General features: G+C 35.8%; 1 protein-coding gene across 1 annotated transcript in view; it reads left to right on the top strand.

Annotated features, from left to right (window-relative positions):
• The first annotated feature begins 4965 nt into the window (after positions 1–4965).
• Lrrtm4 (leucine rich repeat transmembrane neuronal 4) overlaps positions 4966–20462 on the top strand; it is a 785026-nt gene continuing 769529 nt past the window's right edge. Inside the window, exons 1-2 of the mRNA XM_038319310.2 lie at positions 4966–5049; positions 5690–7264. Of these exons, the coding sequence (XP_038175238.2) occupies positions 4966–5049; positions 5690–7264 (1659 nt within the window). The remainder of the gene's footprint in view (positions 5050–5689; positions 7265–20462) is intronic.

Here is a 20462-nt window from a genome sequence, read left to right as displayed (position 1 = left end):
ATTGGTAGTTCATCAACAGCCTCTCTGCCATTAATGTCTAAAGAAAGTAATATCTCCTCTCCTTTGCATTTTTCTGGTGTGTACCCATATTTTTGACTTCTGTTTCTCTTTCATGTATTTGCTTCTTGTTTAAGCCAAGTAAGCAATGAACTTCTTCCTCTTGAGTGTCTTATCATCATTATTGATTATCTCCAGCTGACTTCATACTTAGCCATCTTCTTTCAGAGAAGTTTCATATTCATGTTTCTATGCAGATAAATACTGAACATGGAAGATGTATCCAATGCAACCTAGCTCTCCTTTATTCTAGGAAACCCATTAATCTTCTCTTAGTTTTCCTTGGCAACAATCAGAGGGCTCACTGTGGAGCACACAACAAGGAGCACACAGTGGTCATTTTCTCTGTGCTTAATGGTGTAAGGCAGTGATAACTAACATTTTCTCTTGAGTGAAATGTGTGTGTGAATACATGCATGTGTGTGTGTGTGTGCTCATGCATGGAAGAAGGAAAGATTGGAGGGGTTCTAAAACATATCTTCTATACAGTATCTTCCATCTCACTCTTTATCCCTACGTCATCATAGTGTGTTTTCTGCATATTTAGATTTTGATGATATCTTTTACAAAATAAGAATAGAATATGTTAACAAATTTGCAATAAAATATCTACTTGGTCTTAAGGGAGCATTAATATTGTTTTCTAAGACAAACCCTGTTTACTCACAGGCCAGAGATGTCTGGACTCTTCCTTTAGCCTCCGTAGTGTTGTTATACCTCCAAATGTATATTTCATGCCCAGTCAGTATTTATTTATTTTACTTTTAGCTTTGTGCATTTTTGTGTGGAAATACACAAGAGCATGAGTACCTAAGGAGGCCAGAGGCTCCTTGCAACTGGAAATAGGTGAAAGGCATTTGTAGAAGGGTGGTCTAGATATCAGACCCAGCAAAGGAACTTAATTCTTCTGCAAAAGCAGAAGGTGCTTTAACACTAAACCATCTCCCCAGCCACAGATTTTCATATTTTCAGCAAATTATCAGCTAGTTATCATACAAAAAATGAGATGTTTTTGATCAGCTGTCAAAGCTGGTTCTGATATTGTAGATTCAAACAAAAGGAAACTTATACATATGTGGATAGATAAACATCATGCCTAACTACATATTCATGAGATGAGGAACTTGAAAATATAGACAAAATATCACAGCAGATGAAATCAAATACACCCTAGTTTCATCTTCCACGGGAAATCTGCTCTGAACATTTTATTTCCCCCACACACACAAATGAAAATATTCCTGGAAATAAACTTACTGCTTCTCATTTTCTTCTAGTACTTGACTTCTCTTATTTTGTCTGCCCTACTTAATACATAATATCCAGTCAGCCAATCAAAATCTTTTTTAAAATTTTACTGGTAGAGTGCTCATCTTATTTTCTGAATCAACAATTTTCTCATTAGTCAATATTCTACTACTGAATGTATGGGTGGGTTTTGTGTCTCCACGTGAGCTACAATAGTTAAAAGAAATTTATGTGTATCACATTCATTGATTGACTTATTTTCAGTATCCACAATAACATTGTCTCTTGCGGTATGAATTTGCATTTTAACAGGTATTAAGCCTTAAGCCAAAAGCATACATTTCTAAAATAGAAACTCAGGTATCAGTAATGAGAGGGATATATGTAGAAGACAGATGATCCCTTTTTTTGTTCTTGGAGAAATCTTAGTAATTTAACAAGTGTCTGTGACCTTCTGCTCATAAATCTGAGTCAAGTTATGTATTAGTCATCTCTTTATTCTATTTTAATAAATACTATTTTATCAACAAATCTAAAACTGAAGTATTTCTAAAACCATCCATTTGCCAGGATCCACACCAGTTGTAGATATTTATGTAAAAATTCCTTTGAAGTTCTAAAGCCGCTAAATTTCATGTTCAGTCCTACTTCGCAGTCTTTCTCTGCCTTACACTGCATTTATTTTCTAGATTATTATTAGTCAGCTAATTATGAAATAACTAAAGTGTGGAGCACAATAACGTAGGTATGGGGCCAGAAATAGCGCTGTGGTTAAGATCAGATACTCTGCTCAGAGAGTACCCAGGTTCCAATCCCAGCACCTCCAGGGAGACTTGAGTCCAGTTTCCATGATTCCAGTTTCAGTGGATCTCACGCCCTCTTCTGGCTTCTATTGGCACCAAGCACACAAATGATGCACAGATGTACACACAGGGAAAGTACTCATATGCATAAAGTACTCTGAAATGGAGGTAATGATGTATTGTTATTGTTTTTAAGCATTCCATACAAGTTTACAAAAGAGTGTTCAGGTTCTTTTTACCCCCCTCGAACATTTTGCAGTTTCTTTAGTCCCAATTCCCGGACCGCCTACAAATTTTAGAGTGCGCCTTTCTTTCAGGGTGGATTGCACAACACAATAGAGAATTTGCATAAGAAAAAGTTCATCCTCGAAGTGGACGAGTTTTAAAAACAGTGACTGCAATAAACTTTACAAGCTTTACTTCAGCTCTTGTCTGAAGTTCAGTCTTGGTTACCCAGACACTTGGTAAACAGGAGAGCTGGGAAAACATTAAGGCTAAATAAATGAACTTTTACGAAATCATAATATAAATCGCTTGATAGATATACAAAGTTGCACCCAGAATAGATGTTATTGACAAAGGTTGAGAATGAGTGATGAGAGAGACTTAGAAATTTAGCAATTAAGTACTTTTTGAAAATCAACCATGGTGTGCCGGCTCCTGAGTAGGACAGCTTCCTTATATCGCTTTGAAAATAGATAAATAAAGGCAAACCAACAAAATCAGAAATACTCATGTCGTTGAAAATGAGACAATATCATCTGTGACACACAGAAAAGCATTTCAGGACACAACAACTTTCAAAGCTTACTAATCACAGACATTGGGAGGGAGAAAGACCTAGAAAGCTGCTAACATCTGCTGCAGCTCTGAAACATAAACCCTGACAGGAACATTTTATAATTTAGTTTATTGGAGAGAGGGGGGGAAAAGTGATCCTGTGCCTTTAATTTCCCTTTCTGAGCAAAGAAGGCTGCACAGCCCTGACAAGCTCACTTGTTCCCGTCTTTAATGTGCAATCTGTTTTCTCCAGCGGAGGGCACTCAGTGTATCACAAACTCGAGCATTAGCACCAACCAGCTCTGAGCACCATCAGTCTCCGGAAAGCCTTCTGAATTAGACAAGGGCTGCCTCTCAGCACAGCTACAAAACACTTTCAACCTGACCAGCTAAATGGATAAACCTAGCCCGCATAGCTTTTAAACTGGGGTCTCACACAGCACAGGCGGCCTGCTTGCTTCAACAGCTGAAAAATCCTGAGGATGAATTGCTTTATCTGGGAATGGCAAAAGCCAGCACAATAAGGAATGCCAGGTATTCTGAGGATTTTCTTTCTTTCTTTCTTTTTTTCTTTTTACCCCCTTCTCCTGTCCCTCTTTTTTTCCGCTCTCTCTCTCACTGTCTCTTTTCACAGAGAAGTTGCTTACCTCCGAGATGGGCTGTAGCTCTTTTCACAGATTGCCAATTTACTGCTAATGTGCCCCTAGTGAATTATACAATGGTCCTCAGAGCCTAGAGGCCCTCCCCCCTCCGACCCCCCCCCAACCCGAGCGGCTTCCTCTTTCCTGCCCCTTCATTCCACCCCTGCTGATTTTTTTTTTAAGTATACGTATATCTATATTATTTTTTGCGTCTGTATCTGCCTGTCCTCTCCGGGGAAGTTTACATGGGGCTACTGGCTCACATGCGGGCTCAGAATGGTTTGAATGACAGCTGCACTGTGTCATGAAGGTGGTGGTGATTTCTACAGGAGAGACCAAATAAGAAGAAAGCTGAGAGAGGGGGGCAGACGTTTTTTTGGATGACAAAGGATGGGTAAGCGAACTTTTGTTGTTTTCGTCTTAGCAAAGCTGATCCTAACCGCTCATCCTCAACCGGGCATTAGCTGCTAAAAGACCAAGAAACAGGCACAAAACAGCACCGTCTACTTTACCAGTTGTCTCACTATAGTTCTATCATATTTTTAGATCCTTTTCTTTTGACAGTTTTTTTTTTTAAATCCATAAATGCATAACGCGGACTTAAACACACTCTGGAGGGGTAGCTTTAAGACTGTCTCTAGCGTCTGCGTACCCACAGCTTGGGAACGGAGCATGAAATAAATATCGTGTTTGCTTCTGTTTCCTGATAATATGAGCCACGCTTGTGTTCGGGTTGCTGTCAGGACGACTGTTAACACTTGGCTCAGTGTGTGCAGGGGTGGGGTCCCTACTTTATCAGAGGTTGCACGGGAGGCTTGTTTGATCTTGGAAGCTGCATCCTGAATACAGCTTCCAAATTTCCAGTAGTCATTTGCCAGTTTTATTTTTTTCAAGTGTGACTGGCTTTTTTTTTTTCCCTCCCTCTTTCTTCTGTCTGGGAGAGCTGGGTTGTATTTTAATGAGTCTGTAGCTGACAAGAAGACATAGTGCAAGATCAAGTTAATTTAAAATAAATAAATAAATAAAGAGAGAAAAAAGAAAAAGACAACTCTTCTAAAGAGAGAGAATATTTAGGACTAGGATTTTGGGTGATTGTCTCCTAGTTTAAAAGATGACTATTAAAGAAGGAAAGAAATTGCAGCCTTCAGTAGCTCCCCCCCCCCCTTTTTCCCTTAAGAACTAGTATACCTACTGCTAAAGGTGGAGAGGAGTCCCCTCACACGCAACGACTTGAAATTGCGGCACAAATGCTAATAGATTGCAACTTTGCAGTCTTTTTGAAGTTAATGGAGGCAGGGGAGAGATGAAAAAAACAGTCAGCAAGAGACTTGAGCAGGTCAGGATGCTGGGGAGGTTAGTAGCAGTCTGTCTTGCTTATTTCTCAGATTTGCTAGGACGACTATATGGGGAAAAACCCCAGCAATATCTCTAATAACATGATTAGTTTCTATTCTGTTCATTTGGAAGAAGAATTTGACATCTTAGCTAGAGCTTGGGGAGGCTGTGGTATGGGTGATCACGTAACATAGCTCATGTATCTCTGGGCATGGGGCCAAGGTATGCAATAATGTATGTTTATTAACCTATGGAGGGCACCTCACACTATTATGAACCATGTTCTGTAGGCTGCCTGTGCATATTCCTATGCCTTTTTTCAGGGCTTAGAGATTGCAACCCTTGTATGCCGTCAGTATGTAATTTAGGCAGAACAAACTTGGATTACTTTGACAGCATCCTGGATGCTCTTTTGCTAAATCACAGCCTGTTTCTCAACTAGGAAAGATGTATAAGATGGTTTCCTAAGTCATGGTTCTGACCTTACTGAAAGATGCAATATAGTCCCGTGGGTCAATACAGTGACAGTCAAATGTTACTGTTATTCAAATGTCAGCATTCAGGGAAGAGAAATGCCCTGAGCTTTTCAGGGTTCAGATAAAGTCAAACTCTTAAAACTCAGAGAGGTTTTTACAGTTCTGTGCTGTTAGCAAGACGAAGGAAGTAGGAATGAAATGTAACGAGCAAGAGTGGAGCACTAGAGGAAAAGAAGGTTTCTAAGTGTTGAAATGTGTTCTTAAATGGACTCTCCCATCCCCCCGCCCACTCTATCGGACACTCTTGATCCCGATGAGTCAATGGTGCTGTATTGTTACTCTTTGACAGTGTGTGTCTGTGTTCTTTGCTATTGTAGGTTTCCGTCTAATCACGCAGCTGAAAGGCATGAGTGTGTTTCTGGTGCTATTTCCCACCCTGCTGCTGGTGATGCTGACGGGGGCTCAGAGAGCTTGCCCGAAGAATTGCAGATGCGATGGCAAGATTGTGTACTGTGAGTCTCACGCCTTTGCAGACATCCCCGAGAACATTTCTGGAGGGTCACAAGGTTTATCCTTAAGGTTCAACAGCATTCAGAAACTCAAATCCAATCAGTTTGCCGGCCTTAACCAGCTTATATGGCTTTATCTTGACCATAATTACATTAGCTCAGTGGATGAAGATGCCTTTCAAGGGATCCGCAGACTGAAAGAATTAATTCTAAGCTCCAACAAAATTACCTATCTGCACAATAAAACATTTCACCCAGTTCCCAATCTCCGCAACCTGGATCTCTCCTACAACAAACTTCAGACCTTACAATCTGAGCAGTTTAAAGGCCTCCGGAAACTCATCATTTTGCACTTGCGATCTAATTCCCTAAAGACGGTGCCCATAAGGGTTTTCCAAGACTGCCGGAACCTTGACTTTCTGGATTTGGGTTACAATCGCCTCAGAAGCTTATCCCGAAATGCATTTGCTGGTCTTCTGAAGTTGAAGGAACTCCATCTGGAGCACAATCAATTTTCAAAGATCAACTTTGCACATTTTCCTCGTCTCTTCAACCTGCGATCCATTTACCTGCAGTGGAACCGGATCCGTTCTGTGAGCCAAGGCCTAACATGGACCTGGAGTTCCTTGCACACCTTGGATCTATCAGGGAATGACATCCAAGCGATTGAGCCTGGCACATTTAAATGCCTCCCCAATTTGCAAAAATTGAATTTGGATTCCAACAAGCTCACCAACGTCTCCCAGGAGACCGTGAATGCATGGATATCCTTAATATCCATCACCTTGTCTGGAAACATGTGGGAATGCAGTCGGAGCATCTGTCCTCTGTTCTACTGGCTGAAGAATTTCAAAGGGAATAAAGAAAGTACCATGATCTGTGCAGGGCCTAAGCACATCCAGGGTGAGAAGGTCAGTGATGCTGTGGAGACTTACAACATCTGCTCTGAGGTCCAGGTGGTCAACACAGAAAGATCACACCTGGCACCTCAAACTCCCCAGAAGCCCCCGTTCATCCCCAATCCTACCATCTTCAGACCTGATGCCATCCCAGCGACCCTGGAGTCAGCGAGTCCATCCCCGGGCTTTCAGATTCCAGGTACGGAGAATGATTACGAGCACGTATCATTTCACAAAATTATCGCAGGGAGCGTGGCTCTGTTCCTCTCGGTGGCCATGATTCTCCTGGTGATCTATGTGTCTTGGAAAAGGTATCCAGCCAGCATGAAACAACTCCAGCAGCACTCGCTTATGAAGAGGCAGCGGAAAAAGGCGAGGGAGTCAGAGAGACAAATGAATTCCCCTTTACAGGAATACTACGTGGACTACAAGCCGACGAACTCTGAGACCATGGATATATCGGTTAATGGATCTGGTCCCTGCACATATACCATCTCTGGCTCCAGGGAGTGTGAGGTATGAACCGTGATCCTCCTAAAACCATTTCTACTGCGGGGAAGGAGAGGTAAATGTTTGAGGCTCTAGAGGTGTGTCTAATCACTAGAAAGATTAACGACCCTCTTGCTTTGGGGTTTGCTCAGTGTGAAAGGTTACTTAATTAAATTGCAACCACCAGGAAACTGACTACTTTAAAAAAATGGTCGAAACTTGAAAGAAAATCATTCAAGGATGGGATTAAGTTGTAATAAAATACTATGTTAAAACACCTGTTTTTTTTTTTTTTTTCTATCCTCCTTTTTTTTTTCCAAGATAATTTGTATAAAGGGGTTGGATTTAGACAAATGAATTCTCACAAACAAAACCATTCTGAAATTTATGTCTGGTTCTTGGTGATTGACTTTTGTAATGGAGTGAAGATGAAAGGGCCAGCTTAATTTAAAAATCAAAGTCAGCTAACCAAAATTATAGGTGGTAGTAAAGATTTAAACCAAAGAGCATTTGACCCAAGGTTTGACTTTTTTTTATTCTTTGTTTTTTTTTTTTTGCTGTTAACTTTTAGTTGAATTAAAGCATGCAACCAGGAAGTCACAGCCATGACACATGCGTTTTGTTCATTATTATACCAGCCTATAGAATATCCAAGGCCTACTGTAGAATTGCATAGAATTGTATGAGTCTCCTAAGGATGCTTTCTGTCTACTATCATTGATTTCCCTTAGTTTTTAATTACTGGGACAGGGATCTCTTTCCAAAGCTTCCTTACAGGCTGGCTATTTGTGTTTTATTAGAAGAGGACTGGATTTCCATACTTTGCCTTCTCCTTTGGTAACTAACAGAAGGCCAACTTCTAGTGGATGACTTGGCAATAATACAATGACAGTTATAACAGAGAATACTTGTCACCTTTGCTGTCATCCTCAAAAAAAAAAAAATGACATGGATTCTTAACAATCTGACTCAGAACTAAGGGATGCAAATATTTACGAATAAAATGTTTAACTTTTGCTAGAGTCTTCCTCATTTGCGTTAAATCCTCAAAGGGGTGTCTGGATTTCATGTTGGATTCTTTCCATTGATATGAGAATAAGTTTTGTCCAGTTTCCAAGTATTTAATTTAAGAGATCACTTTCCAGAACACTTTCGTAAATAGAACAGTGGTCCCATTTTGTGACTGAATTATATTGGACGTATGCTTTTCTCTACTTGGTAAAATCATACTACATAACCTCCAACTACCAGGTTTTGTTGCCAGAATTCTTTAGCTATTGGAAGTTTGTTCTGGCAATTGACTCTTATGGTATCTGATATTATCTAATTTTCAAAAGTGAGTTGTAATGAGTGTTTAAAGATGGTGCTCTTTCTAATGCTACTTATATCAGTTAGAAAACGTAATTTGTTCTTTGGTAACCTATACCAAGTTTTCCACAGACCTAAATACGGACGTTAATGAGTGTTTTCAGATGCTGCGGTGATTTTGAAATAATCTCAAACTTAGTACAGTTTGGATTCTTTGAATTGTTCTTTGCTGAGTTTGTTTTCTCTTTATCTCTCTTTTTTGGTTTGTGTACCATTGAAAATAAAAAAAAAAAAAACATAATCCCAAATAATAAATCCCCCAAAGAAACCTGTATAAGCAATTGCCCTTTAAACTTAAAGCAAATAAAAGCTTTCTATGAAAGTCTAACAAGGCTTGATGTTTTTCTTGCAAGCCCACATTGGTACATAAGAGGTGAATATACAGAATGTAATTTTATCTTATTTTATTTTGGGTATTCCTTATATCTGAGATTCTCTGAAAGGTTGGTACAATGAAAGTTAATTGTATTCATTTATTTTCTGGATTAGAATGGTGATTCAAGACTCACCAAGAAAGAGGAAAGAGTTTCAAAAAAGTGTTAGGAAACAGGTGTCCTAAAAGCTTTCTAGAGATATTAAATTACAGATAATTTCCTTCAAAAATTCTAGACATTTGCATGATGTGAAATAAAAGGTCTTTTATCTTATAAAAATGTAGTTAAAGATACAGGATACCATATTAGTTGAACAGAGAACCGTATAGCTATGAAACAAAACTGGCAGAATTGATTTCTGAAGGATTGATGAACAAATAGCTTATAAAATGTTGTAATGATACCATTGAGTCAAGTAGCAGCTATGGGGGAGGATCAAACTCTCTTTGTCCTGGAACATTAGCTATATATGTCTCACAAAATTGCTTTCATTGGGCCAAGGCAAAAGAAAATGAGAAAGTTAAACTTTAAAAATCAGAAATCATCACTTTATTGAGAAACTTACATATATACCAAAGAGGCAGTCATCACTCCTACTTCGGAAAATATATTCAGATATTAAAATAATAGATTTTTTTAATTAGGAAAAGAAAGTTCTGAGAATTAGTAAGAGAGGTCCTCAGCATCTCTGTCACAAAATGTTCTGCTGTTGAGAGAATGTCCTTTAAAGAAAGGCTCTCTATGAAACACAGCCAGGAAATGAGGCATCTTTTTTTCCCAAATTGATATTTTAAAAGTTACTGTATTCTGTCTTTAGGCTGGCATTGTTTACATAAATCATAATATCAGCAGTGTAGATTCTAAATAACTATTTGTATATTTATAGTACCATTTTGCGACTTTTTTAAACAATAAAAACTTAATAAGAAATTCTACCAAATAAAGCAAAAAGTGTTCCACTAGAACACAAATTTCTAAGACAACGACTTGAATAAGAAGTTATTCAGTGGAACGTTCTCTCAGTCAAATTGTGATACATTTAGTTGTCATGAATTAAACATACTTGAAATACCCACTTTATCTGGTTAGTAGTAATATGAAACTGTTATGCTCTCTCACTAGAATGGGAACCATGAGCAGACACTCAGAAAACATCACCTTCAAATTCTGTACTTTTCCCTGTGTGTTTTGAACAGACTCATATGCAAATATCAGACCAATAAATTGAGAGATAATAGGTCAGGAGATAGCTGTGAGTGATTAAGATTATTAAGGACATAAGAACAAGAAACATACACATATCTGTCACCATCCTGTTTTAATCAGTGTGCTTGGTTGAGTACTCATCTAGTTTGTACTAAACAAAATGACTTCAAAGCTAATGGGTTTTACCTAAAACTTAGGAAGTTGTTATTAAAACCAGAGGCAACTGCAATTCCTTATTTTCCAAAACAGGTTGTGAAATCTTGTGCAATTTCTTCTCATTAATCATATCGCAGGGATGATTACTGCTTATGCATCAGCCGGTATACTATTTCAGCCCTAGGTATTGTAAAGAACAAACCTTCCAAATACCTTGTTCTTCTAAGAGTTGCTTTCTCAATCGATAGAGATAAAGACATTTACAAAATTAGCCTCTGTGAACAAAGAAAAATAGAAGTAATTTCCAGTTTGTCTTTCATGTTTTAAAGCAGTGCCATGGTTGAAACATGAAAGGCAATGAAAAAGTCCTCAATGATCTTCATCCACGGTGCTTAAAATGTCAGGTCCTAAATGTTTATCTTGAAGTATCCATCCCATAATGCTAACAGTGCCATCATTAAGAAAAATGCCAGTATGGATGACGACTTAGCTGTATGCGTACCATATTTTTGTTATTTCAATTACATACTTTGAATTAAGTGTATAGTGTAGACAGTTTATTCTTATCTTTCACGGCTGTGCAGTAAGGTGGTATAAACTGCAACAAACAATTTGTACAGATGTAATTGAAGCGCAAACTGTTGACTTAAGAAGTAATGTTATTTTCTTCTGGCACTTTAGAAGTTGGCATTTTGTGGGTAGCTAAATCGATTTACAAGAACTGTAAGTTTCTAATATATATTGAAAGAGGCTTTTTGGGTGACCTGGGCCAGTGTCATTGTCTCATGAGCCACTTACTTAAATAGAGATAGAATATACAACTCTTATTTTGATGAATTAGAGTATATCAGGATGAAATGTTATAAGTGAAGCTTTATCTTGTACATTCATATACAGAAGAGGCATATATGTGTACATATGTGTGTTTTATATAAGAACTTGTACGTGTGTGCACCAGTGTATTCATACATCTGTTTGTAGATATATATACATTTGCACAAGGCAGAAGTGGTATAGGAAAAATGGGGAAATACATTTTGCAGTAGAGTTAATGTGACTGTTTTCAACATTAGTGAAAATAATATGCTGTTATAAATGGTAAGGTTTGATAAACATGTAGTTCTCAAGGCAATCACATAATCTGTTTTTATAAAAGCATTTAATATAGTCAAATATAAATCTTTATGACATATTGGCATTTTATTTTGATAAGGGATTAGTTATTCCTTTTCTCTGACCTATCCTTCACATGGTATTCTACTAGCATAGGATTTCCCAAATCAAGGCAATCTTCAATCCAGTAAATTTTACAAAATCTCTGCAGTCATGTGCAGAATTAATTCCAGAAAGATGAGACATACAGGAGAACCAAGATATTTTTATTCCTTTTACTATGAGAAAAGGAATGAGGGCTCATTGAATCATTAAAAATCGGCTGGTCAGGTGAGTGGCCATACATTCGCCCCCATATACATGATAAGCATCCAAACATGCAGGCATGTATACCTGTGCTTGTATCTTACATTCTGCCAAGTAACTACTTATTTCAAAAGCACTTAAAAGTATGAATGCCTTTTTAAAGTATTGATTGTCTGACTTGATCTAATTAAAATTTTGTTGTGAATGGTGTTTTCATTAGAATTTGAAACTGGTACTTGTGAAAAGTGACAGCTGCCAACAGGAACTGATATGACAAAATCAGGCAATACTTTTTAAATGGACTAAAATGGTTTAGTTCTCTTCTAGAATTTGCTGGAAACAGCATCTGAAGACATGACTTGAAGCATGGGTTGTACTCTGAGAATCCAAGCTGTGGATTCTAAGGACTTAAGAATATATAGATTTTATTCAATACAATAACTTCCATTGTTTTTCTTCATGCTGATGCTTTCTGTGTTAGGTAAGGCACATCATCTCTATCTCAAATTTGCCCTCATAGACAACATCGTGCTTTAGAAGTTGTTTGGCAATATCAGCATTAGTGACTCATCTGACTGCTCATGTCTCCAGAGTTCTGTGAATCAGTAAATCAAGGGGAGTGTGGTACCTCGTGTGTTACCAAGCTTTGGGGAATTATGAAATTCTGGTATATCTTTTGGTTAGGGAAACATGTGAATTGATGTTGAATACATTTTAAAAATTAAAATTGCTTTTTGCAGTACTAGAAGAGCAATAACTCATCCAGTCATTTTAATAAAATCTCAATATTCTTTAAAGGAAGAGAAATTATGGGGCTATTTTTCTCATTCTTTTCATAAGCCATTGAAATATTAAGTAGGGGTTGATGAAGGTTGATAAAAAAATCACACCATTTTCTATGGTATCCAAATCACTGGTTTTCAAACAATTAGTTGCTACATATTAGCAAATTCACCTTAAAACCCTGCTAAAAAGTTTAACATTATGTCTCATATCCAGAAATAAAGTCTCAATAAATTCAATAGTTGAGAGATTAATCTTTTTAAAAAAGATGCTCGATTATATCATATACATTAGAATATTTATTTTTGACATTTTATTACATTTACTCATTTACATTTACACAAACATATATATTATATTGCATATATGTGCATGGAATGATACACAGGTAGCGTTCAGATAATGATTTTCAAGAGTTGGTACTCACCTTCCATCATGTTGTATCAAGAACTCAGTCCACAGCCAGGCGGTGGTGGTGCACGCCTTTAATCCCAGCACTCGGGAGGCAGAGGCAGGCGGATCTCTGAGTTCGAGGCCAGCCTGGTCTACAGGAGCTAGTTCCAGGACAGGCTCTAGAAACTACAGGGAAACTCTGTCTCGAAAAACCAAAAAAAAAAAAAAAAAAAAAAAAAAAAAAAAAAAAAAAAAAAAAAAAAAAAAAAAAAAAAAAAAAAAGAAGTCAACCCAGGCCTTCAAACTTGGTATAAGTGGTTTTATTTACCCTCTGAACCATCTCATTGACACTGTTGCAGTATTTATCAACATAAAATTTTGAAGTGAAGTAACAGTAAAGCTGATAAACCTTTTTAAAAGTTATGGAAGTAGTGTAAATTAAAAAAAAAACATTTAGAGATATATTATCCAAAAACTATAAAGAAACATGGCTAAAGGGAAAACATTGAACACAAATCCCAAATAATGAAGATTTCAACACTTAATAGAATAATTTTGTTTTACAGAATTATTTTATACATGGAAATATTTTAGTGGGATATAAATTAAATTCCTCAAAATAAGCAATAAAATAATTCTGAAATGCTCTAATAATCCATATATTCATAACTATTCATACTATTTTATTTTTGTTGCTGAAACACTATATGCACACATTTGTTTATATTAGAATAATACAGACTTTTCTATTAAATATATATAACAAATCCTTTACTAACTTACTGAGTTTATGTGATTTGTCTTCACAGTATTACTTGAAAATATTAAATATTCTAAGTAAGAGTAGTATCTTCTTTTGCTTTTTTTGCTTGTTTCTCTGTGTCCTATATTAGACTGAATTTGAAAAACATTCACTACCACCTCATAAGCAGCTGTCTTTTGCTTTGACTCAGATTTCTTCATTCTCCCTTTCCCATATATCAGGGCAAATGGCAAAGGTATAATCATTAATCCTAGATACAAAGACCATTTTATTAATTCTTTGTTTTTTTAAATGAAAATTGTCCTATCCCTATAATCATAAGAAGATAGAAAGTAATAAGAGCTTTAAAACTACCACATAAATTTATAATGCTCACTTCTGCATAATATTCTAATGTTTGTGATCTTCGAATCTCACTGAATTTAAGAATGGGCAAATGTTTTCATTCAAACCAGGTGAATGTCAATTAATTGCTTAAGTGAGCTACTTCTTTAGATTACCAGTGAAATGTGTATTTCACAATAGAAGTATAGAGAGTTACATGCTATTTTATTAGGGGGATTTTGAACTTGAAAGCTTAACCATGACAATATTACTTTTGTAATAGCAACAATTACCATTATTTGAGAAGGCAACTGCCACCAAGTCATTTTTACTGTCTACTTTCACCTTAAAGGATTAACAATTTTGTTTACTTGTGTTTACTTGCTTGCTTTTTAAAATGAGAAGTCAATAGACAAATCAAATTGAAATAGAACAAAAAACAGAATATAAATTTTAAAACTTATTTTCTCATTCCTCTATACTTTCTGAAATCAGCATTAGCAACATGTTTGAGGTTTTAAAAACTATTAAAAGTTGATTCATTGCTTTCTTTACTTATTTAACAAATACATTAAATGCACTCATGTTCACCTAAACCTCTCACATTTCCATCTTATCACATCCTAAATTTCAGATCATGATGTTACTAATAAATAGTTTGATCTTTGCAGTTTTGGCACCAACAATTAACAACAATTTACAAAAGATATGAGCAAAATAAAATAGAACTTAATAATCTTGCATCTTTTCTTTTGTTGTCAGAATGGAAGAAAAATTGACATTTCTTTCTGTGTTTTAAGGTCTGTAGAAGTAAGAGCAAAGAGGTCAGCTGTGGACTGTTTTAGGCTGACGGCTACCCACTACATGAACCAATCTTGCACTGGTCCAGTAGTTAGATCAAAGGGTGAAAAGAGGTCACAGATTTGAAACTGACTCCCTTTGCTTTTCCAAGATTGGACAAGTAAATATGTAACTGACCTTTCCATGATATAATTTTTCTATCTATTGAACTGATAATAACTTTCCAAGTAACAGGCTGACATGATTAATGAGGTACTATTTGAAAACTCTGCACTCCTTCACTGTAAATATAAATGATTATTAAGTGGAAGCCTTGCCATCTACTGAAAAATGCAATATCCAATCTTGATGCATTATTTTCCTTGTTATTATTAGTTATAATGATGCCAATAATGCACATGATATGGAAACAAGTATTCTGCTTATGTTTCTTCTGACTTGAATAATAAACCTAATCATTCTGGCCCCTGTCTGAGCTGTAATTTAGTTTGGCTACAGGTTCAGTAACATTTATTAATACCTTAAAATTTTTAAAATATTCCATTGGCTGAGACTTTATTCACCTTGCTAAGAAAGCAGTATTTATAATTCTTTTATTGGTAGTAGTCCTAAAAAAAGGGAATGTATAAGAAATAGGACTCATAAATCCCATTTGACTCATCAACTATTACTGTTGTTCATTTTCTTAAAAAACAAAAGTCCTTCTAACTTCCCCAAATGTGCATATCACCAAAATGGGAATTTTCTGCAAAATATAGGAGATAGCTTATGGCTTAAACCTTACAAATTTCAAGAAGATGTGATACTTCTGCAGTGTGTGTTTAAGTAATGTCAGCAATGTTTCAGTTGACTTGATCTCTAACCTCTTACCTTAGATGGACATGTAAGAATTTACTGTAGTGTCCACATAATGTAGAAGAAATGAAAAGTGATGTGCTGAGAACTATTTCCTAAAGAAAATCTGGATCATGGTGCCAATGTGACAAATGTGAACACTTTTGACGCTGTAGGGCATTCCTTAATTAAGCAGTTCTTTGGTGATGGAAACACTGATATCTAGAACATGGCTATCTATGTTATCTATCTACCCCATACCCATTTCTATAAATGATATACAAGTATGTTGCATTTCTTACTTGTTGTGGATATTTATATAATCCAAATCCTTTTATAGAAATATGCCTTACCTCATTCTTATTTTTGTCCCCATAAATCTGATGTGGTGTGAAGTAAACAGCATTTTTAGCTTTTCCCAAGGACTACTTAACAATGAATGTTGTGAAATAGAGGACCAAATATGAAGGGCCACAAGTCAGGATCATTAACAAATACAAACTAAGCAGAGATGAAGAGAATAACTTTATGGACTGAGAAAGAAGCTCCATTGGCAGAATGCTTAGCCTAGCATGCATAAAGTTCTGGATTCAATCATCCCCAACAATAGGCAGGTTTAGTGAAGTACACAGAGGTGGAAGTAGGGAATCAGGAGTTCAAAGTTATCTGTAGCTATTTATGAATTTGCGGTCAGTCTGAGAACATGAGTTACTGATTAGGAAATAAGAAACAAAGAAAGAATGGAAGAAAGAAATAAAAGAGAGGTGGATGGAGGGAGGCAGGAAGGGAGGTGGAGAGGGATAATAAGAAAAATCATGTATATTGACTTCAGTAGATTTAATAAATGCCTTGATGTAAGGTGAACAGACTGAAACACCCCAATATGGGGGATTCCTCATGATCTTTTAATTTGGTGTTCTGTAACTATGGTCATAACCATGGAATATGATGAGAGATCCTTTGTTAGATGGGCATGAGCTCCTGAACCCTCACTTTGAAGGTCATACTGATCCTGAATCCTAGACTTCCATCAGAGACAATGCCCCAAAGTAGCCAATAGTCTGGTGATTTATCATTTCTCAACACAGTCTCCTTGATAAGTTCTGACAGATTCCTTCACAAAAGTCTTGCAAAGAAACAGACAGTTAAATAATATGAAATTTGGGGAGGGTAGTAGAATTCTTTCTCATGTGGCTCTGATGTTGGTTCCTGTGGGTTTTAGGTCAGTAAACTGCCTCAGATCTGAGAAATGAGTGTCCAAATATATTTCTCCTTAAGAAGTTTTGGTTAGATTTCAGTTAACTTATTCTATCACTTCTCTGCTTATACAAATCACTTAGCAATTGCCTAGATAATTCTTTCCTAGGAAGTCTATGATACTTTAGCTGGCCTCCCATTTGTCAGGATTTCTGAGTCCTTCATTTTCCTATCATTATGTTACCTTTGCCACATGTCTACAGTGATGAAATGATGGGTCCAGGACTGTGCCTCCCGTGATGCCTTTGATACTATTGAATGTACAGGTAACAGTTAGATGATAGCTGTTTCTTTTCTTTTTCTTTAACTGAAATCACCCATATTTAATTTCCCATACAATTTTATACCTTAATACATAAGGGAAAGAAGGTAACAAAAGACTTCTTTAATATGATACAAAGGACAACTTGAACAGTTAATTGTTTCAATACTTTGAGATATCAAGTCATTAACATTCTGTTGTTTAGGCAGTGAAACCAACCTAGACCAAGTATCTAGAAGGTATCACTCCCCAGGTTAAACCTCCAAGTATAAGAGAAGGAGCAGAAGTATGCTTGCACATCCTGACAAATAGTCAGGATGAAGAGGATCTACCTATATGGGCCATCTTAAAGTAAAAAGAACCAAGTAACTACATCCTGTGTCAGGATGTGTAGCCTTGGTTGTTGTCAACAATTTTGAGCAACCTCAAACTCTCTGACCTTGAGACAAGGTAGAAGTAGGCTCACATTTTTAGGCCTCCACAGTTCTTCCCTTTTTATTAAGTTTAATATAGTCTGTGCTTCTATAATAGGACAGATAATCATGTCTGCCTTAGGTGAACACTTTCCCACTTTCCAGACTTACCCATCTTCAGTACATGCATTCAAATCATGCATGCCCATGTCTTAGGAACTGGCAGGTGTAGGGGGGAGGGAGAGAATCAAACCTGACTCTGACTGTTGGCCTCTATAAGCAAAAGGTTAAGGGAGAAAGTATGTCTGGGCTCTGTGTCTCTGAGCCAAGTTTCTGTCAGGAGAGTTTTCCAAAAATGATGTAGTCATGTGAAACCAGATAATGTTTTGCAATATACATGCTCCTATGGCTACACTATCTCCTAATTATAGGAGTAGAAGATCCCCAGAGTTGGGAATGTCCATTTGAATTGGTCTAGAGTGCTTCTTAACACTATTCAGCTGTACCAAAATCTAAATTTGTCTTATCACATATGTCAAATCCAAGAACTCATTGGAAATGTCAATCTTATCTTAGACAAATTCTAATCTTTTTCTAATCAATAGCATCTTATGGTAACCTAAAACAGTAACAAACCATAGCAGGTCAATACCATAATTCCAGTGTTATGATAGCTGTTTCTATTGCAACTTCTAAACCACAGAGAATAGCTCCTCTAGCACTATTTGCCTCAGCCTTATATCCCCAGCTTCATTCCTTTCTGTCAATCATGAGACATGAATTTTGCTAAAACCTAAATTTATTTCATTTTAATCATTTCTAAAAGATAAAAACATACTTAGATCCCAAATTTGAAACTTGAAAGGCAGGGGAATATAAAATTTACACATTTGAAAGTCAAAATTCCTTGAACGTCCCTATTCATAATTGTAGTGTCATTTTCAAATAACAATATGGTAAGAATCACTTAAAATCAGCAAGACATTATATTTCACTTAATCTTGAACTTAACATTTTCTTCAAGAATGTGTGTATGATCAACTGCTGGAATCTAGGACGTTTAGAATAAAAAGAAAATATCTATTTGTATTCTAACTGAATTTTCATCTGAAACTTTATTGAAACGTATTGATTAATTATATGAGCACATATTCCCATATGTGACTTATACTGAACAATTAAGGGATTAATATTAGCACTCATATATCTGATATAATATCTAAAAATATAAACAAGTACAATTGTATAGATTAACTTAAAGGTTTTATATATTTCCTGTTATATCTTTAACAACTGAATGTTTTAGAACTATTTTCAAATGTTTAAAGACAAATTATTAATTTATTAAGCAAAATTAAAATTTTAGTACAGAAAAAAAATTCCTTCAGAAATTTAGATACTTTCTTCTAACATCTCATACCACAGATGGATAAATAGAGGTGTGGGTCATAAACAGTATAAACCTGATACAGTAATCTATAGGTTTAAAGAAACTAAATGGGTTTTTTTTAAATCTTCATTTTTGATGGAAATATTTACTGAATGTGTTTTATTTCATAATATTGGTAGTATCATATTTATTTAATTCTTTCATTTTTTTTTTTGCTAAACAATTATGCAAGTCCACATGTCATGACTAGTTCTGCTTTACAATTACAGCTTTATTGTTGGGCTTAATGGCACATGCTTTTAAGACCAGCACCTGGTTGACTAGGAGCAGTGGTAGGAAGATCTCTTTGAGTTCCCTATAGGAGGCAAAAACTGGAATTTCACATTTAGATTTTACATTTTCAGTATCATATATTCAGTGTACTTATTCATCACTTATCCATGACAGATTTAGAACCAGGAAACCCATTAACTTTATATTCTCCTTCATGACTCATGTACCCATTATCTGCATTCCATTCTTCTACATTAACCTCTATCTGCCTTTTTTTCTTCTTTATATGTTATTCTGTAGTTACACATGCATGTTTACATATATATACATATTGTATCTTAGTCGCAACTATTTCTTCAATAAGTTCCTAGTTGCATCTTCTCTTAGGGGAAAAACATAATCCAGAAGAACAAAGTATAACATGTTTTATCTCATTTTTTCAACTTACTTCAAACTATACATGACTTTTTAAGTGATCCTATGATTCAAAAGCATTTCCATTTTTCTGCGTACACACAGGATTTTCTGGGTTTTTTTTTTTTTGAAGCAATCTGAGAGTCTTGTTTTGCTTGCTTTTTAATGTTTTGAATTTTGGTTTTATTTTGTCTTTGATAATGCATCTGTAGTTCAAATTGTTCTCAACCTCCTGATATAACCTTGAACTCAGATCCTCTACCTATCAAACATTGAAATTCCAGATGTTGTATCAGCACCCTTGGTTTGAATCTCTGTATTTGATGCAATTAGTTTTATTTTGTACATGTTTTTCTATTGTTTATTTGTAATATATTATCTGAACAACCATCAAGTCTAACCACGATGGCAGTTTTATTTTTTTTTTTGAATAGCAATTCCTATCATGGATATGGCAGGCACTCATTATATTTTGATCATTTTGTCTACATGTTCAGTTTTATATTTCAGTCTTTAATATCTTCAGAACTTATTTTAGCACAGGATGGAAAATAGAGACTAACTTGTTTTTCTCATTAAAGTGTTGCATTTTCCCCCCAGAATCTTTAACAGAGGTGAAAATAAAAGCATTCATGCATTCAAAACACTGTTGTATTTTCTACAGCTGTCCACATTCCCTCTGCAGGATATCAGACACATGCTTCTAAATACAAATATAAATTTACTGTTTATGAATGAATGAATGTGTGTCCTTTCTACAAGAACTATATTAAACATAAATTTCATAAATATATC

Source organism: Arvicola amphibius, chromosome 2 (assembly GCF_903992535.2).
Source record: "Arvicola amphibius chromosome 2, mArvAmp1.2, whole genome shotgun sequence".
In the NCBI taxonomy this organism is placed as follows: domain Eukaryota; kingdom Metazoa; phylum Chordata; class Mammalia; order Rodentia; family Cricetidae; genus Arvicola; species Arvicola amphibius.
The sequence above is the reverse complement of the archived record's forward strand: the minus strand, read 5'-3'. Positions and strand labels throughout refer to the sequence as shown.